This window comes from Lagenorhynchus albirostris, chromosome 5, assembly GCF_949774975.1.
Source record: "Lagenorhynchus albirostris chromosome 5, mLagAlb1.1, whole genome shotgun sequence".
Lineage (NCBI taxonomy): Eukaryota > Metazoa > Chordata > Mammalia > Artiodactyla > Delphinidae > Lagenorhynchus > Lagenorhynchus albirostris.
Window position 1 is genome coordinate 140,857,364 of NC_083099.1, and position 26,196 is coordinate 140,883,559.

The following is a 26,196-nucleotide window of genomic DNA, read 5'->3' on the forward strand; positions in this document are numbered from 1 at the left end:
CTAATATAATGTTTATGTCCATTTTATCTCAATAAAAAACTAAATTAAATTTAAAAATGATATTTTTTTTCATGATCAATAACCACCTTGGAAAAGGCCTCTTTAACGATGGCCAGAGCCCAGAGTCAAGCCATGAGAACAAAAAGTCTTTCTTTCCTTCCTTCCTTCCTTCCAAGGTCTGCATAATATGCAAATCACAGCACTTTCTTTTCACCTTATTTCAGCGCCTGCTCTGCCTCTCCGAATGTAAATAGAATTGTTTGTGAAACCTGCACACAATGTGTCAGCAGAAGTGTCTCTAAAAATTCAATGAAGCCCTTCATCCCACCTTTGCAATGCAGGTGGCTCCCACTTGATTTTCCAGGGCCCTCTTTTCAGTTACTATCTTATTTCCTCTAGAACGCCATATGAAAATGTAGACTACCGAAATGGTGTTTCTGCTTGCTTAATTCATGCAATCTCTACCCTCCTTCTTGCTTTGTCAACCCCACTTTGTAGGGTTCCAAAGGGTGAGGCATGGTCTCACATATTTATGTAGAAGAAAAATGTGACGTGCTTTTGGAAGAGAGAAGACAAGTAAGAGAATCCGGTGGTTGGGTCCCTGTCTTCATCTGCATGTATGACACAAAACAGAAATGCGCATCAGTTTGAAATGGGTCAACTATGCACAAATCAATTTTAAAAACTGCTAAGGCATCCAGAGATAAATTGGCAAAGGAATTAATCTCTCCTCTTTCCTTGTCCATATGACTGTTAATTGTGTGCATAGCACTGAGTTATATTGATTCCTGTGCTTGTTTTTCTCTCCCACTAGACTGAAAAGTTTCAGCGAGGCAAGGACTGTATCCCATCCGTCCCCGAGTTTCTAACACCTAGCCCGGTACTGACACAAATGAGATACTACGCAATTGTTTATTGAATTTAACTCAATTCAAAGGACATATGAGCAGACAAGTCACAAAAGAGGAAATGCAACTAGTTAAGGAACACGTAGAATTTATAGCAACTAAAGAAATGCACAAAAAGCCACAGTGTTTAAAATGCATTTGCATTCACTTGAAATGAAACTGGATGCACATTTTAGAAAGCAACGTGGTTAACAGGTACCAAGATGCTGAAAAAGGTTATACTGTTTCACTCAGTAGTTCTGCTTTGAGGAACCTACTTTATAATACTATAATACTAATATACATATATGTACTATTGGTGAAGTACCTAACTACAATTATGCTGAGAATCTTCGAATGCCATTGTATCTTTTAATCCTCAAAAAGACAGTAACAACAATCTTATGGGGTAGGTAGTACAGTCCCATTTTAAGAATGAGAAACAGAGGCTCCTGGACATTATCTAAAATAAGGAGGTCATGAAGGCCACAGGGCTGCAGAGGGGCAGAACCACGATTCAAACCAGATCTGTGAAACTCCCAAGCCTGGGCTTTTTCATCTACAATGTATTCTGAGGTTATGATCTTAAATAGCATAGATGTTTCTACACAAAGTTCTTCTTCTCAATTTTATTTAAAACCCCACAAAGTTGCAAATTATCTAAATAAACCATAAGAAGAAACTATCTAATTGTGGAGCATTAGTTTAGTAGCTATATAGTTTACAGGTGAAAAATTCTATTTAAAAATTATATTAGGGAATACTATAAATTTAAGACAATATTAAGCAGAAAGCACAATTGTGACTGCACTGTGGTTTCAATTAGAAAAACAAGTTTAAATGTAGGGAAAAAAAGGTAATAAGGAATATTCTAGCCTTCTGAGAGTTAGGACTAGAAAAGATATTTTCCCTTACTCTAATGTCTTGTTTTCACTAGCAGAGTTTTTTACTAATGGATTTCTTGAATTCTAACTGTTATAAAGGCAGGTTTTGATTTCACTTTAAGGCATAAATGATGGATGTATAGTACAGGATCCCATGTTTGTTAAATCAGCACTTTACCGAGCCATGGGAGAAGTTTGCTTTTAAAAGCTCAGCAACCTGCATGTCTTGGGTCAACAACTTATTACAGGGCTGGTGGCATGAAGTCACAGGGACGAGAGAGCAATGGTGGGTCCTCTTCTGATGAGCCTGAAAGTCAGGACTTACAAGGAGGAGAGAGCCTGAGGCAGCCTCTTCCCGACTGTGTGCTTTCTTCCCCTCACATTATTGGACTCACCAACCTCTTGCTGAAGTTTCCTGGGACCATTCTATTTGCTGGGCTATTCTGTTGGATCTCTGTTTAGCCTAACAGCAATGGGACTTAGGTGAAAAAACTTACCCAAGCCTCAGTTTATTTATCACTAAAATGGGACTGAAAATAACTAGCTTATATTTATATAAATAAATATGTACATTTAGTGCTATTTTTTGCCAATAATATTCAGTGAAGGATAGCTACTATTATTAGTATTAAAACAGTAGCAATAATAAAGAAAACAATGTTGATGATAATATATCCACCTGATTAAAAATTCATTTGTTTCAATGGGTCCAGTGTTACTGATGGATGTCCTTTACCAGCATGAGCCTATTTCTCCCTCCCTCCCTGTGTTTGAAGAGCTTGGGAATCTCTTTACCCATCTGTTCATACCTTTAGCCACCCAAATACACGCACACCCTGATTCCTCCTACAAGAGCTCAGACAGTGGTGGTTAAGAATACTCCAGAACTCGACGAGCCTCCCTAGGTTTGCATCTTGGCCCTACCACATTCCAACCACATGACCATGGGCAAGGTAACGACCTTCTGGGCGCCTCTCTTTCCACATCTTTAAGATGAAGATAATAGTAGAACTGACTTCACAGGTTTATTATGATCATTAAGTGGGGTGAGCGCAGAGGAATGTTCAGAACACTGTGGGCAAATGGCATGTGGCCAGTCAACACAGTCCTGTATCTTCATCAGGATACTGATTGTTAAAGACACACACACCCTTATGTTCACAGCAGTACTATTTACAATAGCCAAGGCATGGAAGCAACCTAAGTGCCCATCATTGGATGAATGGATAAAGAAGATGTGGCACATATATACAATGGAATATTACTCAGCCATAAAAAGAAATGAAATTGAGCTATTTGTAATGAGGTGGATGGACCTAGAGTCTGTCATACAGAGTGAAGTCAGAAAGAGAGAGACAAATACCGTATGCTAACACATATATATGGAATTTAAGAAAAAAAAATGTCATGAAGAACCTAGGGGTAAAACGGGAATAAAGGCACAGACCTACTAGAGAATGGACTTGAGGATATGGGGAGGGGGAAGGGTAAGCTGTGACAAAGCGAGAAAGAGGCATGGACATATATACACTACAAAACGTAAGGTAGATAGCTAGTGGGAAGCAGCCGCATAGCACAGGGAGATCAGCTCGGTGCTTTGTGACCTCCTGGAGGGGTGGGATAGGGAGGGTGGGAGGGAGGGAGACGCAAGAGGGAAGAGATATGGGAACATATGTATATATATAACTGATTCACTTTGTTATAACACACCATTGTAAAGCAATTATACTCCAATAAAGATGTTAAAAAAAAAGATGTGGTACATATATACAATGGAATATTACTCAGCCATAAAAAAGAATGAAATAATGTCATTGGCAGCAGCATGGACATGGATGGACCTAGAGATTATCATATTAAGTGAAGTAATTTAGAGAAAGATAAATATCATATGATACCACTTACATGTGGAATCTTAAAAAAATGATACAAATGAACTTATTTACAAAACAGAAATAGACTCACAGACATAGAAAAAAAACTTATAACTACCAAAGGGGATAGCAGGGTTGGGGGAGATAAATTAGGAGTTTGGAATTAACAGATACACACTACTATTTATGAAACATCAATAGATGATCAACAAGGGCCTACTATATAGCACAGGGATCTATATTCAACACCCTGTCATAACCTACATGCTCAGGTATCGACAGGGTTGACTTTTTCTGGAGGTCCCTCTCCTGTGTTTGCAGGTGGCCTCCTTCTACCTGTGTCCTCACGGGGTCTTCCTTCTGTGTGTGCCTGAGTCCTAATCTCTTCTTTTTATAAGGACACAAATTATATTGGATTAGGGCCCAGTCTCATGACATAATTTTAGCTTAATTATTTCTTTAAAGACTCCGTCTCCAAATCCAGTCACACTCTGAGATACTGGGGGTTAGAACTTCTATGTAAGAACGTGGGTGGGTGGGTGGGGGCACAATTCAGTCTGAAATAAGGAGGACAAAGTGCAGTTTTTATTTCCCACAGTCACTGTATCACTTCAAATTTGTAGGTTACAGTTTTCTCCATCAGAGCAAATCTCCTAAACCTGGCAGGCAGTTTAGTCTTGGTTGCTTTTTTTCACTTTAGTCTACAGTTTTCAGACATGATTTTCAACAGGCCCGTTGTCACAGGTGGAATCTCTCCTCAGGAAAGAGATGCAGGTGAGCCTTCTTCCTGCCAACATTCCAACCAAGAGCCACAGCAAACCTTTATAAGCAAACTTTTACCAGCCTCTATCCCGAGGACTGTAGGAACAACGGGATGTGAGCAGAGGGAAGCCCTGTAGCCAACAACCTTTTAAAGCGACTGCTTGAAAGGCCTACAGTTATGCCCCGTGAAGTCCTCATAAGGAGGGAAAAACAGATTCAGAAGAAGGTCTTCTTCCATATTTGAGATGTGAAGTTTCAAGTATTCACAGTTAGCTTTGAGCCACGCCAGCTCAAGTACGACAGGGCTCTCTGCAGCCTCCTTGCAAAGCTAAAGTGAGCAGAGGGGGTGATGATTTGGTCAGAAACCTCAAACCCTCTGTTTAGTCCCCATCAAACTAAGGGCAGTCCAGGTAAGGAGGTCAGGAAACTGTCCACAGCATTTGCTGTCCACAGGCATCCCCTAACCACATATAGTCCCATATACGAGAGTCACTACAAGCTCCTCGTTAAATTTAAGACTTCCACGGAGCATCAAGCCTTATTTACATCTGAGTGCAAACTACTTTAATCACAGAATCTTCTGCATTAGCCGAGTGTTGCTGTGTGTTTCAAGAACAGACAATGTCAGTTTGGATAAAGTAGATGAAAGGGAGGTTTGGGATACATCTGGGTGGGGCCCAGGTTTTTGACCCAAGCAAGGGAGGCTGGGGACCATAGACTTCTGGGTGGTAGGGACACTGGGAATGAGAGGAGGGCTCAGAAAACCAGGAAGGGCAGCCAGCAAGGAGGGAGTCCTTTGAAATGGTGCCCAGAGGCTTTGAGATAGGTGGTATGGTCCGGAAAAATGTCTCTTGTAACTTACAAAGTCCTAGTCAAAATATCAGAAGTGGAGAATGATGCTAAGCTCAGCAAATTTCAAATTGCTGTCATTTCCCAAGTCTCAGTCAGCGTGCAGTGTCTCTATTCAAGTCGATTCAAGATATTTGAGCTGAAAAAAAAAAAAAAAAAAAGATATTTGAGCTGGGCTTCCCTGGTGGCGCAGTGGTTGAGAGTCCGCCTGCCGACGTAGGGGACACGGGTTCGTGCCCCGGTCCGGGAAGATCCCACATGCCACAGAGCGGCTGGACCCGTGAGCCATGGCCGTTGAGCCTGCGCGTCCGGAGCCTGTGCTCCGCAGCGGGAGAGGCCACAACAGTGAGAGGCCCACGTACAGCAAAAAAAAAAAAAAAAAAAGATATTTTAGCTAAGCAGCGATGTGTGCTGTGCAAGGAGGACAGAGGCTGTTCCCCTTATACAGAGTAAGTGGGGGCTAGGATAATCTCCCCGGGCCCTCTCACGGCAGTCACCAAGGTCAGGACAGGAGCCGTGATCAGAAATGGAGAAAAAAGCTGAGCACAGAATAGTGAAAATGTCTCTAGTCTCTGGAGGGTGTGACTTTGTGACATACTGAAAAGAGGAAGCATGACAAGCAAAATTCACCTCCCTGGTTTTCTAGTTTGTCAGCTAAAAAACTGAAGATTAAACATGGCTACCTTGGCAGGCTGTTGGATAGAAGGAATAAAATTAGATATCTCAACTGTGTAGAGTGGGTGCTCAATATCTCTTGTGTGTGCACAAACACACACACGCACACACACGTACACACACAAATACTCTTCTAGAATGGTGCCCCAACCGTTCACCCCAGCGCACGGTAAACAGACTTACCTACTGCGCTCCAGAGCAGTGGTTCTCCAAGTACGGTCCCGATAGCAGCACCATGAGCCTGGGGCGGGAGCTTGTTAGAAATGGATAGCTCAGCCCCCAAGGGAATCAGAAAACCTGCATTCTAACAAGCCCTCCAGGTGATTCTAATGGACAAGTTTGAGAACCACTACTCTAGACCAACAGTTAGCTGCTTGTAAAGTCACCTGGGATGTTTGTAAAAACAGTGGTAATACCACGGCCCCACCCACAGCACATACATCAGAACTTTGTAAACAGAGTCCAGGCCCAGAACTTTCTTTTTAAAGATCTTTCTCAGATGATTCTAACGTGCAGCCAATACTGAGAGACTACGCTTCTGGGTACCACAGCTGCGGAGTTACTTGGTGGTTCTCAGATGGAACACCCATCTTTTCATTCCTTTGTTTCCCCAAATACAAGTGCCTCTTCTATGCCAAGCACTGTGGTGGGTAGTGGGGATACAAGACAGACATGGGACACACATTCCTGGAGTGTATAGTCTGGTGGGCATCACAGAGTCCACCACTTACAGCCACACTAGTTGTGCACCGCATAACTCCAGTGGGTGTCCTTCACAACTTTATATACAACCGGTAAAGCCACACACAGTATCCGAGGTTGAAGCCCAAGGTAATCTTGGCCCCTAAAGATGCAGAGTATGTAACTTCCAAGTAGCTTTAGCCTCTACTCTTGGCACTGCCAATGGCTTCCCAGGGAGTCCCAGCAGGCTCCAGTCCAGTGAGCTGATTTTCTTATCACTGTTATGTATAATCACTACATTTTTTAATTGATGAGGGACGTGACATGGAATATGACTTTGCTGAGCATGGTGGTTTTATTTTTTAATGAACTGGTACCATTATATAGTGTTTTCACTTTGAACTTACTTTATTCTTAGTGTGGTAGGCTGAATAATGGCCCCCAAAGATAGGCAGGTCTTAACCCCTGGAACCAGTCAATGTTTTCTTATATGGTGACAAGAACTTTGCAGATGTGATTAAAGATCTTGAGATGGTGAGATTTTCCTGGATTATCTGTTTGGCCATAAATGCAGTCACAAGTGTTTTTACGAGAGAGCGACAAAGGGAGATTTGATACAGAAGAGGAAAACAATGAGACCAGGGAAAAAGGATGCTACCCTGTGGGCTTCAAAGGTGGAAGAAGGCGCTAGGAGCCCAGGAATGCAGCTCTAGAGAAAGTGAAGGCAAGGGGATGGACACTCTCCTACAGCCTCTGGAGGGAACACCCCTCGACACACCTGATAGTGAACCTGATTTCAGACCTCTGACCTCCAAGCTATAGGAGAATAAAGGTGTGTTGCTTTAAGTCACTGAGGTTATAATTATTTGATGCAGCAACAATATAAAACTGATATACTTATGCCCAAATAAAGAAAATCCAGAACAAGAGCAGTCGGTTTGGGAGAGAGGTTAAGGGCACCTGAAATTTAACGGGCCAGGCTCTGCGTTGGTTACTTTACGTGGATTAGGTCTCAACCTCACAACGATCATGTGAGAAAGGGGATCTCATCGTCACAATCACCATCATCGTCATCACTGTCTTCATCACCAAAATCATTATGTGCACCATCACCATCATTTCAGTTTTAAAGATGAAAGTAAATTACAGGAGAGGTTAAGTAATGTCCTCCAAATCACCCACCTGGTAAGTAGCAGAGTTTGAACCCATGTCTGCTTGACTCATAAGTACGATTCCCAAAAAGTACCTTCCACTCAACAAATTAACTGAATATCACTGTAGAAGGCTTTTGCATTGAGTTTAAAATTCTGCTCTGATTGGAGCATAACGGGTTACTGATTAATGACCTTTATGGCCTGAAAGCAGAGTGTCTGAAGCAATCACTTTTGAAGAGCTTTTTTTTAGAGTAACCTGCAAAGAGCAGCCCATCCCACAAGTGAATGTGGTGGGCGGTCCCACAGACACTGTTCATACAGCCATAACACAGTTAAATGCCATTAATAATTCCCCATTCAATACAGTCTTGCCCCAAAGAAATTGTTTCTGCATCATCAACTCCTGGCAGCAACTTTGCTCTATCTGAGCTGCCATTTCTCACAAATAATGGCCTTTTATCCCACTTGAAACTTGTCACCTGGAACAAATAAGGTCCTTACAAGTCCCAGAAAATGAGAGAATTCTCTCCACAAAGTATATTATTTTTTACTCATTCCCTACCCTGACATAATAAGAGGGGTTAACCTACCGGAGAGGTTGAATTCACATCACCCCAAAAAATGCAGTGAGGATTTGCTCATATCAGAGGGGAAAAATCTGGTTTGTATAAAAAAGTAAAATCTGACATGCAGAAAAATTATTCTAAAAACAAACAAGTAAATTTTATTTATTTATTCTAAATAAAATTTGATAAAATTTACTTTATAATCTGTAATTACATCAGTAAAATGATTTCATGCCACAGAGACTTACTCAGATATCACGTTTCTATGTGGTAAGAAAGTCTCAGGATCTCTCACAACTCCTGGGTCTGAGGAACTTTCCCTAAATCCCTCAAAATTTGTCTTTGTGGTATAAAGAGGTCAACATTCCCTAAACTGATCAACAGTTTAAAAGAAATGGCAATAAAAAATAACAATAATGATGACACCTTATACTCAGCGATTCCCATATACCAGAGGATGTTTGAGGGCCTCACAGCCAGTAACTCTTTACTCCTCTCATTATGAGGAAGTATCTTTGTCATCCCTGTTTTGCAGATGAGGAAACTGAGACACAAAGTGGGTACGAGGTATAGCCAGAATTCTATGCTAAGCATATTAGGGCCAGAGTCTTCTTAAGCACAATGTTGTAATGTCTCATCAAAATTCTAAAAGGCTTTTCAGAGAAACTCGAATATCTTACTTCATAATTTACACAAAAGTCTAAATAGTCAAGAACAGCAAGGACTCACTCTACCCGATAACAAGACTAGTTATAAACCACGGTAACTGAACCACTGGGCTGTTGGTGCGGGGATGGACCAGTGGGTCTCTGGAGCCAACGAGAGGCCAGAAGAGACCTGCGCTACACAGGAGGGAAGAAAGGAAAAGAAGAGACACTCAGGAAATAACGCTGGGACTATTTGTTACCATATGGAGGTAAACAAAATTTAATCCCTATCTCTCACTGTACAAAAATCAACTCAAGGTAAATTAAGGACTTAATGAAATGCAAGTCAATACAAACTATTCTGGAAAAAAAATAGGAAATGTGTAGTAGGAACACATTTTTTAAGACAGGAACACCAATCAAAAATTGGAAAATTAATCTGAGAGTACCTATTCATCAAGAAAAACAGCAAAAAGGTGAAATATAAAGCACAAATGGGAAGAAACTTACAGCATCTGCAACCATATTACTAACAAAGAATTAGTATAAAGAATATATAATAAACTACAAAGAGAGAGAGAGGAAGAAGATAAACAATCCAATAACAAATGGGCTAAAGGCATTAGTAGGCATTTCACAGAATTACATTTTTCTTTTTCAAATCACTGAATTCCATTTCTCTACTAGATCATTCCTAACAGCATACGGCTGAGAGGTTATCGCACCCATCTTACCCTCTCATCTCAAATCCTTCCTTAGCTCCGCTTTCCCCCTCAGCCTTCTATTCTCACCTCCTAAGCAGGTGATTTTCCCCACCGCGCCACCAGAACAGCTCTTATAGACGTCACCATGGCCCACATGTCATCCCAGCATGACATGAATGTTCGACGCTACTGATTATGCCCGGTCGCCCTCTGACCAGAAGCCTCTGGAGGCTCCTACTCAGATTCCTTTGAGGATTCCCTCTTGTTTCCTGAATGTTGAAGTGTCTCTGCACTCAGTCTGGGACCTTTTCCCTATTTATACTCACTCCCTTGATGATCACCCATCCTGAAGGTTTTTAATGGTATCTCTAGGCTGGCATCTCCTAATGTCTCATTCTAGCCCAGACCTCTCATCTGAACTCCAAACGTCTATGCCCAACTGCATCCTCCCATCTGCACTAGGACGTTGGGTTTGCTTTGCGGAGCGGACAGGCCCCTAAGTGAGCCCTGGTCCTTCCCTACCTGCCCTCCAACCTCTCCTCCCTCCGGCTTCCCCATCACCACAAGCAGCACCTGAAAGCAATCGTCCTTTCTCTGTCACCGCAAATCCCATTCATCAGGAAAACCTAACGCTCAACCGAAACACGACCCCCTTCCACCGCATCCGTATCACCTCTCCTTAGCAGGACTGCAATGCCTGCTTGGTCTGCGAGCTCCACGCGATGGACAGAGAAATCTGGTCAGAACTCTGGTCACAGAATGTCACTCTGCTCCAACACCTCCCACTCTCTCTCGGTCCTCATCTCCTCCATCTGCACCCCCTTGGTCACCCTGCTTTCTCCCCACAGAGGCCTCCTTACAGTACTCGAAACACACCTGACTCAACATTGCTGTGGGGCTTTGGAACTTCCTGTTTGCTCTGCCTGGGAAGTTCTTCCCCTGACATCTCCCTGACCCTCTCCCTCACCATCCCCAGGTTTTCACACAAATGTCCCCTCCTCAGCCCCCCATCTGAAACTCCACATCTCCCCTAAAATTACTCTTCACTGCTTCAGTTTTCCCCTGACACCAATTACCGTCTAACCAGCTACACCGTCTATTTATCCTGTTCATGCAGAAGAATGAAGCTACCTTAGGACACTGGGTCGCCTGTTTTGTTTGCTCTCTAGCTCCAGACCTAGAATCAATGGGCACAGCAATTGCGTAGATAATTATTTGTTGGATGGAAGAACGAACTACACACACCATCATGGATACATCTCAAAGCAATAATGTTGAGAAAAAAGCCAGTCCCAGAAGAACACCTCCTTTGTGATTCTAATTACATAAAGTTCAAGAGCATGCACATCTTAGCAAGATATTACTTAGGGCTACGAACACATGTTGACACAACTACAAAGAAAAGCAAGGATTAACTAACATCAAATTCAGGAGTGAGGTTCCCTCTGGGGGAGGGGGTGTGATTGGAGAGGAGCACACGGGAATTTTCAAGGACACCCTTTGGTTTCTTAACTTCGGCAAGGGTTCTACACACCCATTTATTTAGTGTAAAAAAATTGTAGGGCTTCCCTGGTGGCACAGTGGTTGAGAATCTGCCTGCCAATGCAGGGGACACAGGTTCGAGCCCTGGTCTGGGAAGATCCCACATGCCGCGGAGCAACTGGGCCCGTGAGCCACAATTACTGAGCCTGCGCGTCCAGAGCCTGTGCTCTGCAACAAGAGAGGCCGCGATAGTGAGAGGCCCGCGCACCGCGATGAAGAGTGGCCCCTGCTCGCCGCAACTAAAGAAAGCCCTCGCGCAGAAACGAAGACCCAACACAGCCATAAATAAATTAATTAATTTAAAAATTCACGACATATGTTAATATTAAAAAATTTGTAAAAAGACAAGAAAAATCATTTAGAGCACAGCAGACCACATCACCTCTTTGGAATCCAATATTCATAATACGGGATTTCAAATACGGTCCCACGACTGATACAGTGCTCTGTTCTGCTTTCTTGGCCGTACTACAAACTCACTGTGCAGCAAAATCAGTTTACTTATTCTTGCCCCACAGCCCAACTGGATGGCAAAACTCACCCCAAGAGACTGAGCTGTAACAGCCAAGGGAAGAAGCAGGTGACGGTCATCTCTGATTTTGTATCCGCCGACAGCGCTTTGTACGTGGCAATGATGAAGAAAGAAATCTTCTAATGCATTACACAAACCACGGAATTTGACTTAGTAGCATGGGGGTTTGTATCAAGAGAGGAGAATGAATTCCCAAAGCCTCTGTTAAGAGCGGGTGCTTCCTTTCTGCTGCGCCTCTCCTTTACTCAAAAGCCGGTTCAGCTCTCCCTCCTGCCTGAGAGCAGCTGCCTTCACCGCCCACATACACGTGGGTCCTCACGGGATCCCACAGCTGAAAAGGGCGTCATGAGGCAGAGACTCCGCTAAATGCTCTTCCTCAGGAAAATTACCTTTGGCTCCATTGACATCTGACACTTTGGCATGAACACCGAGAAGATTTGAGACAATATGTGAGAAAACGTGCAGTTATCTTTAAAACATTGTTATAACACTGGATAAAAATGCAAATGTTCGGGCTTCCCTCCCTGGTGGCGCAGTGGTTGGGAGTCCGCCTGCCGATGCAGGGGACATGGGTTCGTTGCCCGGTCTGGGAAGATCCCACATGCCGCGGAGCGGCTGGACCCGTGAGCCATGGCCGCTGGGCCTGCGCGTCCGGAGCCCGTGCTCCGCAACGGGAGAGGCCACAACAGTGAGAGGCCCGCGTACCGCAAAAAAAAAAAAAAAAAAAAAGAATGCAAATGTTCAACGGTAGCCCTGTGAATAAAGCTCAAGGAAATAAACAAATTAGATGATAGACAGATGGATAGACAGCTAGACAGATAGACAGGTAGGTAGGTAGTAGATAGATTGATAGATAAGCAAATAAGTAAATGAAGGAAGGAATGAGTTTGTTGTGCTTACTAGTTATCCCCAGCAAATATTATATACTAGACACTCAATAAACATCTGTTGACTGAATGAATGAGGTAATGGATGTCAAACAACGGGATAAACTATGGTCCAAAGTATCTAACACCTCGTCAGGTACGCCACACCTGAGTAGACACAATCAGCCCCTGGGCCTCCACTGTGTGCGAAGCTCAGGTAAGCGTGCATTTTGCTTCCTTCTCCTGGACACCAGGCCTTTGGGAAGCCAGCCTGTCCGTGTTCCTGCTACATGGCAGGTGCTTGATGAACAAACTGTTTTACTTAATCACTTATATATTTGGGGAGAGTATCTACAAGAATCCATCCAATTTCATGTATCAGGAGGTTTCCCTTGACCTCTCAGATACCAGAAAATGACCTTCTCCAGGGAAAATCTGGTTGTACCAGGTGAGTCCAGTGTGGTGACACTAAGACCTCTATCTCTGGGTGACAAAGAGCCTTGGAGGGGTCAAGACCTTCCATAGCTTATCTACAGTCCTTTGTTCTCCAGAACCGTTCCATCCCATATGGCAGCCAACAGCTGCATGTGACTATTAAATTCAAATCCATGAAAGTTAAATAAAATTAGTAATTCCACTCCTTAGTCACTCTAACCACATTTCAAGTGCTTGGGTTCACATCTGCCTAGTGGCTACGAGCCGCTAAGTGGTCTAATGTTCTAGAACATTTCCATCATCACAGAAAGTTGCTTTTAGACAGGGCTGGGCTGGCATGTGATCTGATGTTACAGTATCACCTTTGATTGTACCTCAAAGGATACTGAATATAAACCAGCTAGAAATCCTGAAAACTACAGAAAGAGCTAAAATGATTTAATAAGGATTAGGGAACTTAAAAAGACACGAATCATAGTTTAGGAAGCAAAAATATAAATGAAGTAACATTTCATGGGGGAAGGGAATGAGTAAATCCTCTACTTAAAGATGAAGCAACACATTATACAAAGTATAAACGGATACAAGTGACGCTCTTTAGATCTATATAATACTGAATTGAAAGCAAATGCATTGGTCAAGATATAAACGAATCCATTTACAAACTAATTGGATTGTTAGGTGCACATTACTATCAGTAGCCTGAGGTAGCACTTCCAACTAATGGTAGTAATTGCTTTTAAATAACCTTAAGATGAGTACAGTCATCTCAGTGCTCTATTTAACTCCCTTTTCTAGTGTAGAAATTATGCTATAGATCAGCCTAATGGGAACACACACCTGATATGCATACAAAGGGCAACTGAAGAGTCAAGAAGTAAAATGTTTAAAAAACAATGCTTTGTAGAATGAATTAAGACAAACAAGAACCTGCACTACCACTGCAGCAGAGCCAAAAGTCTGCACCCTTCACATGCACGGTTCTGCACTTGCGAGCTTTGTGACCTGGAATTTGCCACTAAGCCTCACTGCATTTTCAAATTTCCATCTGCAAAGTGAAAGGGGTTGTGTGACTGTTTGGCATTACTTTTCGTTCCTGGGGGCAGTGAATCAATGACCATGGCAGTGACAGAGATGGGAAGGAAGAGTGGCCGAGTCTTTCTCGTCATCAAGCCACCTCCTCCCATGCTGGGCCCAGGTGGAGGCACCGACATCTTCCCAGTCACCTTCCCCAGACACCTTGGACCCAGGCTCCATCGTTCTGCTGACCCTGCCACTATCCTGTCCTCCCTGTTGCAACACCACGTGCAACACACACACACACACACACACACACACACACACACACACACACACACACACCATGCACACATTAGCGGACAGGTGAGTTCAACAGCAAACCAAGAGGGCTGATGGGATGGGAGCGAGGGGAGGCGCAATCTCTGTCGTGAGCGTTAGTCGCTGCCTTCGCCGCTAACGTTCTGGTATGAGTCGCTAAAACCATGGTGAAATCTTGCTTGGCCATTGGATGTGCTTCTCGCTGTTTACCAAATTCCAGGTTAAAAGGACTGACATTTCGCATATTCCCCACAGATGAAAACGTCAAAAGAAAATGGGTATTAGCAAGAAAAGACCTGATCTGGGAGCCTAAAAAAGGAGATGTGTTGTGTTCAAGGCACTTTAAGAAAGATTTTGACAGAAACGCTCCAAATATTAAACTGAAACCTGGAGTCATACCTTCTAATTCCCCATCTCACTTATAGGGGAAAAGAGAAAAGCTTCACTGTAGGAAAAACTTCACCCTCAAGCCCTTCCAGTCACAAACCACAGCCACCACCTTGTTGGTGCTTCCTCGTGTATGGAGGAATTCCAGTCCCAGGTCATTTTTGAGCATAGCTACAGTGTAATGGACAGTCCAAAGAAACTTAAACATAAATTAGATCAAATGATCAGCGAGCTAGAGGATACCAAGAAAAGTCTGCGGAATGTTTTAGACGGAGAAAAACGTTTCCAAAAATCACTGAGGAAGACAATCAGGGAATTAAAGGATGAATGTCTCATCTGCCAAGAAACAGCAAACAGACTGGAAGTTTTCTGTCGGGAGTGATGTCAGGAGAGTATGAACTATATTTCATGAAATAATTTCACGTTATGTTCTACCTAAAATTGATATTGGTACAGCTTTCCAGAAAATGATCACCATCATTAAATAATATCCGTCAGGGCTTCCCTGGTGGCGCAGTGGTTGGGGGTCCGCCTGCCGATGCAGGGGACACGGGTTCGTGCCCCGGTTCGGGAGGATCCCACATGCCGCGGAGCAGCTGGGCCCGTGAGCCATGGCCGCTGAGCCTGCACGTCCGGAGCCTGTGCTCCGCAAAGGGAGAGGCCACAACAGTGAGAGGCCGGCGTACCGCAAAACAAAACAAAACATATAGCATTTATTTAGCGGTTGCCACATGCTAAGTACGGTACTAAACACTTTCATATTTTAACTCACTTAATCCTTACCACCCACATCCCTAGGAAGGAGGTATTTTTATCCCCATTTTATACACAAGGAAATTAAGGCACAGAAAGGTCGGTCAAAGGTCATACAGTTTGTATTTCTTGGAGCCAGAACTGCAACCCAGGCCATGTAGCTTGCAAGCCTGTGCAATTAATTTCTAGAATATTCTATAGCTCTGTGAAGAAAGTTATCAACCAAGTGGCAATATATACATATTTTACTATACTGCATATACAAGAGATCATGTCAATCAAAATCTATGGTTGATTACCCGCAAAAAATGGTTGCAGTAAACTTTCCCACCCCTCTGTACTTGGCCTTTGCAAGATGGCTGCAGCTCCTTGCATGAAGAAGTGTCTTCTTCTCAAGTCCTTGAATCTGGGCTTGGCCATGTGACTTGCTTTAACCAATGGGATATTTACAAACATGATGCAAGCAAAGGCCTGAAAAGTGCCTGTGCACTGGAACTTGCTGGAGACATGGGATGACCACCACGTGGGCAAGCTAGGCTAGCCCCCTGGGAGCTAAGAAACACAAGTAGAGGCCCAGCCAACCCAGCCATCCCCACAGAAGCCCTTTAAATGGGTGGTTTGAGAATGATCTGCAATGTTCTCTTCCTTTGCCTTCTAACGCCTGGTCTTTTCGCTGATCTGTTCACCAAGGCATGGCTGAACCCTCCCTATATGCCTGACATTGTTTTGTGTGCAGGACTCTGTACGTATAGTGTCATGAGAAGAAATGTGTCTCCCAAAAAGGTATGTTCAAGGTCTAATCCCCAGTACCTATGAATGTGAACTTATTTGGAAACAGACATAACCAACGTTCCAGAGGTGCAGAGACAGACACACCAGGAGAATATCATGTGATGACAGAGGCGGAGAATGGAGTGATGCAGCCATAAACCGAGGGCTGCTGGCAGCCACAGGAGCTGGGATTGAGGGCTGGCATGGACCCCCTCAGAGCGGCCAGAAGGAACTAACCCTGCCAACGCCTCAGTTTCAGACTTCCGGCCACCAGAACTCTGGAACTATCAATATCTTTTGTTTTAAGGCACTCAGCTTGTGGTACTTTGTCATAGCAGCCTAGGAAATGAATATGTATATATATTCTGGGAAACACAGAAAAAGAACCCGGGGAAGAAAGAAAGATCACAAAAGAAGAAACTGAAACTGAGATACAGATGGGAGGAGGTGCAGTCACTTCTGGCATAAAAGTGAATGAATCCCTTTGCTAACACCTATCCTTCTCCGGGGCCCACTGTGGCTGTGCAGGCAGCTGCCTGCTTGCCTGAGGACCAGGAGAGCCACCCTGGACACCTTGGGACAGCAAGGTGCTAAACCACCTCCTAAGGGAGCCTTTACATCCCAAGTGGGCTTGTCTTTCTTCCAGCCAAGACATGCCTGGCAGAAATTCAGGAGAAACAGGCTTCTTCAGAAGGCCTGGTCAAGACACACGCCTACTCTAGCAGGTGGTGTTAAGGCAGACATCTGATCTGTAGCTCTTCGTCTGGCCTGCACCCAAACGAGCATCCTAGTTAATAAATTACTCCCAAAGAACTCCAATGTACTTGTGACGATCCTCAGAGCAGAGGGGTCTAGGCTACACAGGGCTGCCTGACAGGAGTACTGGGGTGTGGACTGGGGGGATAGGACCATGTGGGAGGGAGAAATCACAACAGCTCCTTCCCAGCCCAGATCTCTGTCTTTGCCCCATCCCACCTCCGGGGTGTTGAGTCCCTTCTAGAACGAGAACTAATCGCCCAGGGGGATCCCAGGTTCCACACCCCTCAGCCTTTCAAACTTTCTTATTCTAATTCCATCCGGAGTGTCCCATCTCACCTCCCACCACTCCCCAAAACCCCAACAATCAAGACCCCTCACTACCCCCTAATTCTTCCAACATCATGACAGCCTTGCAGCCACCTCTACTCTGGGTGCCTCACGGCACTTTGGAGTCTCTCTCTGTTGGTTGACATCTTTTTGAAGCCTGATGAAAATAACCAGCTGAACAACCTCGAAAGTGTGTGCGTGTCTCCCCTACGCCCTTCCAATCACTGATAAATACCCATGATACTGAGAAAAGCTGGCTCACCTGTCTCAGCCTCTTCCTCTTCTAGTTGGGGGACTCCAGGGAGCGTTCTTAAAGATTAGGACTCACGTCAACAGGGACTTGTGCTGCTAAGACCCTTCGGTGCTGCCTTCAGCACAGATCTGCTCCAGTTCTCAGACTGCTGCCCTGGCTGTTGGCCTGGTGGACCCCACAGCCCTTGCTATGCAAGGAGGAGAACCAGCTAAGTCCGACACAAATACAAATGGTCGAAGTTTGCCTACAACCACTTCCCCATCTCTGAGATGCTCCCTGGTGGCGGTCAACGCACAGCATGAGGTGGTGCCTATGCTTTCAGCACCACTTTCCCCCCCTCCTCCCTCTGTCTCAGCATCGAAGTCCAGCCGTCACCCTCCACACCCCAAAGGAGGGAGGTGGTGAGAGGCAGAATTCACCTCTCCGATCCCCACTTAGAATCAGGCACTGCATCTGATCCTTTCACACCCATTGATTCCACTGGTCCTTGCCTCAATCCTGCTCCAAGTATTACAAGATTATTCCCATTTTTTGAGATAAGGAAACTGAGGCTGAGAGAGGCACTGTAACCTGCACAAAAATCCATGCATCATATAGAGCAGAATTCGGATTCGCTTCCCAGCCAGCCCTGCCCCAGAGACAATGCTCTTTCAACAGGACCATAGAGGCCTCAGCTGCAGGCCATTCAGAGTTAAAAGTTGCCACTTACAGACACTCAAAGCCAATCAGCAGCGTCACTGTTTTGCCATAGTCAGGCAGGCAAGAGCCAGAAAAATCACTGCAGCTGTGGCAATTCTGCTGCACAGATTCTCTATGACCTCCTCCGTCCCCACTGGCCAATGTCTTGCATGGCTGTCCTCTGTTCCTGGAGCTCCATGAGACAGGGTCTCTGGGGAACAGCGCACCAACTGTACCCATGACAGCACCCAGCCCTCCTGCATCTCCACCTGCTGTGCCCGACACCCAAACTGACCTTCCTATCCACCCCTTCATCCTCCCAGCTGGTGCTCTGGCTTAAGTAGAAGAGGGTTCCCCAAGACACCTTGCTGGGCGCCAACTCAATCTCACAACCCCAGTGAGTGTGTGTGCAGAGAGAGAGACACAGAAAGACAGATAGGCAGATAGACCGTGGAGCTTTGGGCGGGGCTTCAAAATCGATGGAAGGACTTATTTACAATCTTGAGATTCCTGGACCACAGCTTGGTACTCAGCTCCTCCCCCTTCCCTGCTACGATGGAGGAATCACTGCTGAATTTCTACCTTCCTAGCTTCAATGCCTCCGTCCCATCTGTAACCTGCCAACTCCTATGGAATAAGCTGGTCTGGTATCTGAATTGAGTGGAACCTGGATGGGGGCTTGAAATTGTTAGTGAGTGACTCCAAATCAAGTCTTAGGCTTGGTCTATGCTCTTTCCATAGACATGGGCTTTATCATCCATTACTCTATGCGACTTTGCTAAACCCAAGTACAGCTCCGGGATGCTCCAAGCCCACCAGCTTGGTACCAGCATTACTTTCCTATTTGCCGCTGTAACAAATCACCACATACTCCGTGGCTTTAAATAACAGATTTATTATCTCACCGTCCTAGAGGTTAGAAGACCACATGGGTGGGCAGAGACGGTCCTTCCTAAGGCTGCAGAGGAGGATCGCTTCCTTGTCTTTGCCTGCAGTCCTTGGCTTGTGGCCCCTTCTTCCATCTCCTCACTCTGTCTCTCTCTCCTTCCGTCCCCTGCCCTTCTGCTCTCCTCTTGTAAGGACCCCCGTGACTACACTGGGCTTACCTAGATAACCTCCCCACTCAAGCTCTTAACTCAATCCCATCTGCAAAGTCCTGACTGTCATGTAAGGTAGCATCATCACTGGTTCCAGGATTAGGACATGGGCATTTTGGGGGCCTACATGGGCACCCACATGTGCCATGACCCACAGAGGGCGCTGTGGACTCATAGGCCAGGAGCTGTATCTTCAAAAGTTTTGAACCTCACAGGGCCTTGTCCTTGAGGGACGTTTTGTTTTATTTAAGTGATTTTTTAAAAATTAATTAATTAATTATTTTTTATTTTTGGCTGCGTTGGGTCTTTGTTGCTGTGCACGGGCTTTCTCTAGTTGCGGCGAGTGGGGACTACTCTTCGTTGCTGTGCGTGGGCTTCTCATTGCGGTGGCTCCTCTTGTGGATCATGGGCTCCAGGCTCACAGCCTTCAGCAGTTGTGGCTCGCAGGCTCAGTAGTTGTGGCACGTGGGCTCTAGAGCTCAGGCTCAGTAGTTGTGGCGCATGGGCTTAGCTGCTCCACGGCATGTGGGATCCTCCCAGACCAGGGCTCGAACCCATATCCCCTGCACTGGCAGGCGGATTCTTAACCACTGCGCCACCAGGGAAGCCCCTTGATGGCCGTTTGACATATAGTGTTTGGATAAATGAATGGAGAGTATGTGGACTGAACTGTGTCCCTTCAAAATACAAGTATTGAAATCATAACCCCCATTAGCTCAGAATGTGACCTCATTTAAAGATAGGGTTTTACAGAAGTCATCAAGGTAAAATGAGGTCACTGTGAGTGGGCTCTAATCCGATCTGACTCTGTCCTTATGAAAAGGGGGAAACCTGGGCACAGACAGGGGGAGGCCATGTGAACAGGAAGACGACCGTCTGCGAGTCAGGAGGCATGGAACTCAGTCTTCTCCCACAGGCCTCTAAGGAAGCCAGCACCTTGAACGTCTACTGTTAAGTCCCCCAGCTTGTGGCGCTTGTTACAACACCCCTAGCAAATGAGGGCAGATAATAAAGCTCTTAATTAGACAGTGCTCTGGTACATTGAAAGTAAGATTTAAAAAAAAACCAAAGAAAAGAACTTGTCACAGGGTTCTGTGCCACCGGAAGTATTTCACACTAACTGTTAGTTTGGGGCCGGGGGAGGGGGCTTAGAGCATCATTTCCTAATCAGTGTTGTTGCCATCTCTGGGTGCATGGAGATTAAAGCAAAGATGGCCGGGCACCTGCCCCTCTCCCAGTGAGGCATTCTGGCACCAGGAGAGGATGCTGCCCCTCGGACCCCCGGGCTCCACCCTGCACAGAGCAAGGCCAGACTGGAGGCAAACTTCTCAGGAGTTGCCAGGCCCCTCTGGTCCCTGGTCAGCCCTGCTGGTCTTCCTGTGTGGTCTCCGCCTGTCTGCCGTCAAGCGTAACCCTCCCCCCAAGCCCAGAGCTCTGTGTGAGCCATCCACACCTTTATTATGAATTCTTTATTCTCCAGGGTGTCTGTGGCCACAAGTGACATCTCCAGTTAAGAGCAACAACTCAAAGAGTGTCCCCTGAGAAAGAATTTTGAGGCTTTGGACAGCGGTGGGGTAAAGAATTTGGGCGAGGGTAATCCAGTCATTGCAGGTAGGGTATGGCCCCCTCACAAGACCATCTTTGACATCTTGTAAAATGTTCAGGAAGGGATTTTCTCCAGAAGAAATTAGTTCAGGGTCATCTTATTAGAAATAGGTTAAGTATCTGCTGGAGGCCACCAATAAGATGGGTGGTCATTTGGTATCCACGACCAAAGACGATCCCTCGCACTGCGCCGCCAGTGTGTTTATTAAAGCCAGTGAAAGGTCTTGATCTCTGGATGCCCCTTTATTGTGCATCTTACACACCAATAGTGGGGAATTACTTACTGATCAATTGTGGGGAAAATAATTAGCTCCCCTCCACCCCGGGCTAATTACAGAGAGCATCATTTAGGCAACGCCGTGCACACATGTGCAGCCCGCCTCCACCCTGCCTTCCCAGACCGGCCGGGAGGCAGACAGCAAGTGCATTCCGGTGACAGCTGGCAAGCCAGCCTCTGGGAATGAAACATTTTAGCACTCCATAAATTTCTAACAAGGTTTCAAATTGCCGCCGTTTCCCTCCTCTCAGCTCTGTCAACTAGTGAAAGGGAGGGGAAAAACAGACTAATTAAATCTACAGTGAGAAAGTGCTACTGGTAAGATTGCTACTTATTAAAAATAATGAACTGTTAGGACCAATTTGCAAAGTAGGTGAAATTCTCCCCATTTCCCCTATATATAAAAACACATCCTTCTGATTGTATATGTATTGGGTATATATGGATATATATCAGAACGGAATATGATATATGACATTCTTAAACCTAATGGAAGGTGACACATAATAAAGTAAAACATTGAGAGACTATGTAACAATACTCGATATGAACACTGAGGCTTGATACCGTGTACAAAGTAGGTCATTTCAAATTCTTTTCCCACATGATTGTTATCACAAGAAAAATTATTGCCGGTGACGTACCAAATGGAGAGAAACACAGCCTTGAAAACCTTCCTGAAATGACAATTTCCAAGTTTTGATCACCATCACTAATTTTTTAAAATAACAGTAGCAATAAAGCTCTCTTCCTTCTTTCACTCTCTGTTTTAAAAGGAAAGACAGTCAACTGGAGCTATGCAAGACTGAGGGGCAGGGCGAGCAAAGAGAAAGGAAAATAACTCACAAAGTATCTCACTGTCAACTAAAAAACATGTCAGCAGCTTGGTGGCGGGGGGTGAGTTCAGAAAAATAAAAGATAAAATTCTAAAGAATTTTACTCTGAGGAAAGCAACGTACCCTCCTGTTTCTATGAGCACAAGTTAAGTAACTGCAGCTGTCTTCAGCCTGTAGGTGTATCTCATACAATAACTACACAGGCTGCCATGCAGGGGACAGTATCGGACACGTGACTAGAATAGGGCAAAAATGAGGGCGCTGACAATCCTGTCGGTAACTCGGGGTCCAAATCCCTCTGAGCCAAGCGCACAGCCAAGCACAAAGCAGGTTCTGGAGAACAAGCAGTTGCTCGGCCGGGATGACCAGTGCTGCCTGCCCCTGCCCACCGCACGTCTGACACCCCCTGCACAGGGCTCACCTACTTCACCTGACGCCTGCTTTCTTTTTCAGCCTGAGAAGGCTGACCTTTAGGATGACGTATATAAACAAACTTCCGCAGCTAGGATGGGAGGAAAATGCAGAGAAGAACATGCGCCCTATTTACGTTTGGGAAAATAAACAGTCCTTTAAAGTACCGGCCCAGCTGATATTCACAACAGTGACCTCAGGACTGGAAATCTCACAACGGCTCCCGACTGAATTTCAGATGCAAATGATCACTTGGTATTAATTTCAGCCTTGGTCCCGAGCATCACAGCTAATTGGCAGGAGGAACTGCCAGTTCTGCTGATGGCAGCCCCGTGGGACACTTGGGATCTTCTGAGTGGTAGAACCCACAGTCACTGGATAGTGTTAGCTTGCCAATCATGAACCTTGGTATCTCGCTTGCCACTCTCTCCCTTCCCCTCCCCTTCCCCCTCTCCCTCTCCTTCTCTCTCTCCGTGTGTGTGTGTGTGTGTGTGTGTGTGTGTGTGTGTGTGTGTGTGTGTGTGTGTTTCTACATATGTAGAGGTTTGGTGACAGGGACAAAAAGAAAAAAATTTGAAAATAATAAACAGTGTGATTAAGTGGAAAAGTACTCATAAAACACTCCAATGTTGACTGACAATGCCAAGCAACGTAAAAGTGACTCTAGAAATTCATCCAGGCTTTTAACACATAGGCTGCGACTTCACTAAAGAAAACAAGGTCCCCCCGGGCCACCCTGCACCCAGATTACAGCTCGGGGCCACTGAAGGGGACCCAACCATCTGCCCCATTACTTTACAGTGACACCCCCTGTGTGGACTGCAATGCGATCATTCTGAGCACAGCATCGTAACATACATTTTCCCTGTATTTGTATCCAAACGTCCAAGTGATATTATGGGCATCGTCTGATCTACTGCTTGCCACAACTACATCCATCTTGTCTTCCACCAACAGAAACGATTATTCTCTATCTCTCCCAGCAATTCCTACAGGGCATAACCAGTAAGGACAAGACAAGTGACCAGCCAGCATTTTGGGCTTAATGAATGAACCTGACCTGAGTTTATTCTCATCAAACACAATTTCCATTTCCAGGTGTTTACAAGGTTCATCCAACATCACACGAAGGTCTTTTCCTGGTAAATTTAGAAATCCATCTGCTGCTAGAAGCACTGATGCACTTTGCTCACCAGATCTGGAAGTGTTTCAAGGTAAAAACAGGCTTCCCAAGGAACGTGTTGATTGTAATCAGAGTGAAGCCAGCAGTTACCAGGAACTGAAGTTGAGCGTTGAACCGTGGGCATGACCTGGAGGTAGGGAGGAGCTTACGGAGAATGAGAAAAACTGCTTTTTCTTTGGAAAGGGAGGTGGAGGTCTATGTGGGATACAGCTGAAATTATCTGAAAGGGGACATTATCGGAGGGACTGACGTTAAACATGGCAGTTAAAGATCTCCTTCCATGTCAAGGTGAAGTGTTTTGGGGCTGCGAAAGTAGACCTATCTCTAGAGGGTGGTTGGGGGATATTTGCTCACATGAATTCACTGGAGTCTCCACCTTAGAAGCTCGGGGGTCCTGCCCCTGCCCACTTCGATCTCCTCTAAGGCTCTGAGTGGCCATGAGCAGAGCCAGATGCCCTCCCCTGACCTGCCACATTCCAGAACAAACAGTGACATTTACATCCCTGTGATAAACTACTTGCTCCCCCATAAATATTCTGAATGGTTTGAACTTTTGGAGTGGAACCTTCTAGAAAAGATGCTGTGGCATCTTAACTGCTCAAACTCCATTTTTCTTTGGGGAAATGTGAGCACCCTGGCCAGAGCCTCGCAGGGGACCTCAGCTATGAAAACTGGCCCATTGCGCTGCCTCCGTGGGGTAGAAGAAAGCGAGTCCTGTGTTCCCGGAGCACAGAGGCTGAGTGTAAGCAGCGCCCGACGTCACGCAGTGAGAACCCGACAGAGGCCCCGAGTCCTAGGCTGGCCCCCTTCACTCACCCCTGGAGAGGTGGTCTTGCAGCTTTGTCCGGGCATCTTGTGTTTAGCCGCACAGAACCCTGAGCTCTTTCGCAAGTCAAACCAAGAAACACCCTCTAAATTATACCCGTTACCTTCCTAGAAATAATAGTGAATTGTTACATAACTGGTCTTTGTTATCACAAAACAAACCACTTCCCTCCAGTTTTTCAGTTTCTCCTCATATTTATTGAAATATGAAAACCAAAGTTAGCATTAGTTTCCCATCCCTTTTCACCATCTCTTTCCTCTATTGGCAGGTTAGCGTCACAGTGTCAAGGCAGCATGGTGGGACTCCCAGCTCCAGCCCTAGGAGACCCATAATTCATGCATAAGTACCTCTTCCAAGACTGGGACCCTGGGATACAGGGATGGTCTTGCACCAACTTCAAAATTTGCCCACAAGAACTCGTTATGTGAGTTTTCTCCATGAAATCATAGCGAGATATTCTCAGTCACTGGTGTAGCCAGTTCAGGGCTGGAAGCCCTCTGCATCTTCTCAGCACAGTTGGGGCTGCAGGAGAAGAAATAATAGCTAACACTCAGCACCTGCAGCTGGCCACATGCTGCTCTAAACCTTCTGTGAGCACAAACTCACTTAATTCTCACAGCAGCCCTACAGGAGGGAGATGTTATTATCAACCCCACTTTCCAGATGAGAAAACTGAGGCACAGAACGGTTAGGTAAGCTGCCCAAGCCACACAGCTGATAAGAAGAGGCACAGAGCTTCAAACGCTGAAACATGGACAACCTAATTAGGAAACCTTTTTCACAGTTACTAAGAAGCAGGTAAAGCATGATAAACATGTGGGGGGCATAATTTCAGTGTAAAAAATAAAAGAAGAGGTAAAAAGTTGCCAAGTTGAGGAGGATACGAGGACCTGGGCAGTCTTTTCTTGCGGAAACCCCTAGAAGGATTTAGGAAAAAAATTTTAAAAAGCAGCCTTCGAAGGGAAGGGAATGGAATAAACATAAGGCTGCATGGGGATGGGCGTGGGTGTCACTCCCGGGCTCAGGGCGGCAGTCTCCTTGCTAAACAGGGTGGGCGGGTCAGCGGATAGACACACTTAGGACGGATGTAGTAGGAAACGGCTGGCGAGGTGTGCGGAGTACAGAAGGGACAGAGGGGCTGCATCAGGAAAGGAGCTTTCATCAGCACGAGAAGCACGTGGCTCTTTTTTCCAGGCGCCCTTTGAGCAGGTGCTGGACTGTGTGTCCTTCAAGGACCTCACTGCTCGCTCAGCTGCTGTCAGGACGCTGTTATGAACTGAGATGGGAGAGGGGGGGCTAGTACCGGGAATGGAAAGAAGTGAGGTCATCTCAAAGAACAGAGTGCCTTTTGCAGCTTTTCTGAAAGCTGGAGTTCTGAAAGCAGAACTCCTTGAAGACATGTACCCTGCTGCTCCCTGGGACCGTGAACAAGTTACCTCTTGGCATCAACGCTAGGTGAGAGAGGGTACCTCCCTGACCCCCTTTCTGCCAGGCGCACCTCTACCCACAGTTGACGGAAGCTACACCAGAACTTGCTCAGTTTGCTATCTCTGTCCCTCAGTGCCTCGTTCATTCCCATCTAAACTGCGCCTCTAAGTAAATCAAGCACAAGCAAAGAAAGTATGAAGGTATCACGG

The 26,196-nt window shown here is 45.5% G+C and overlaps 2 protein-coding genes across 2 annotated transcripts in view; one reads left to right on the forward strand and one right to left on the reverse strand.

Moving 5' to 3' along the window:
- Window positions 1-26,196, reverse strand: part of DSCAM (DS cell adhesion molecule) — a gene marked incomplete at its 5' end in the record, with an annotated part of 743,298 nt that overhangs the window by 638,952 nt on the left and 78,150 nt on the right. The gene's annotated exons all lie outside the window — the stretch shown is intronic.
- Window positions 14,561-15,165, forward strand: LOC132520732 (THAP domain-containing protein 6-like). Its single transcript, XM_060149462.1, has 2 exons — window positions 14,561-14,820; window positions 14,946-15,165. The coding sequence occupies exons 1-2, from the start codon at window positions 14,561-14,563 to the stop codon at window positions 15,163-15,165; spliced, it is 480 nt and encodes a 159-aa protein (XP_060005445.1).

Excerpts from the sequence above, each read along its gene's own strand:
- LOC132520732 (XM_060149462.1), top strand. The coding sequence starts at position 14,561 with ATGGTGAAATCTTGCTTGGCCATTGGATGTGCTTCTCGCTGTTTACCA. Across the intron at positions 14,821-14,945 it reads AATTCCCCATCTCACTTATA|TGAGCATAGCTACAGTGTAA; the intron begins GGGGAAAAGAGA and ends CCAGGTCATTTT.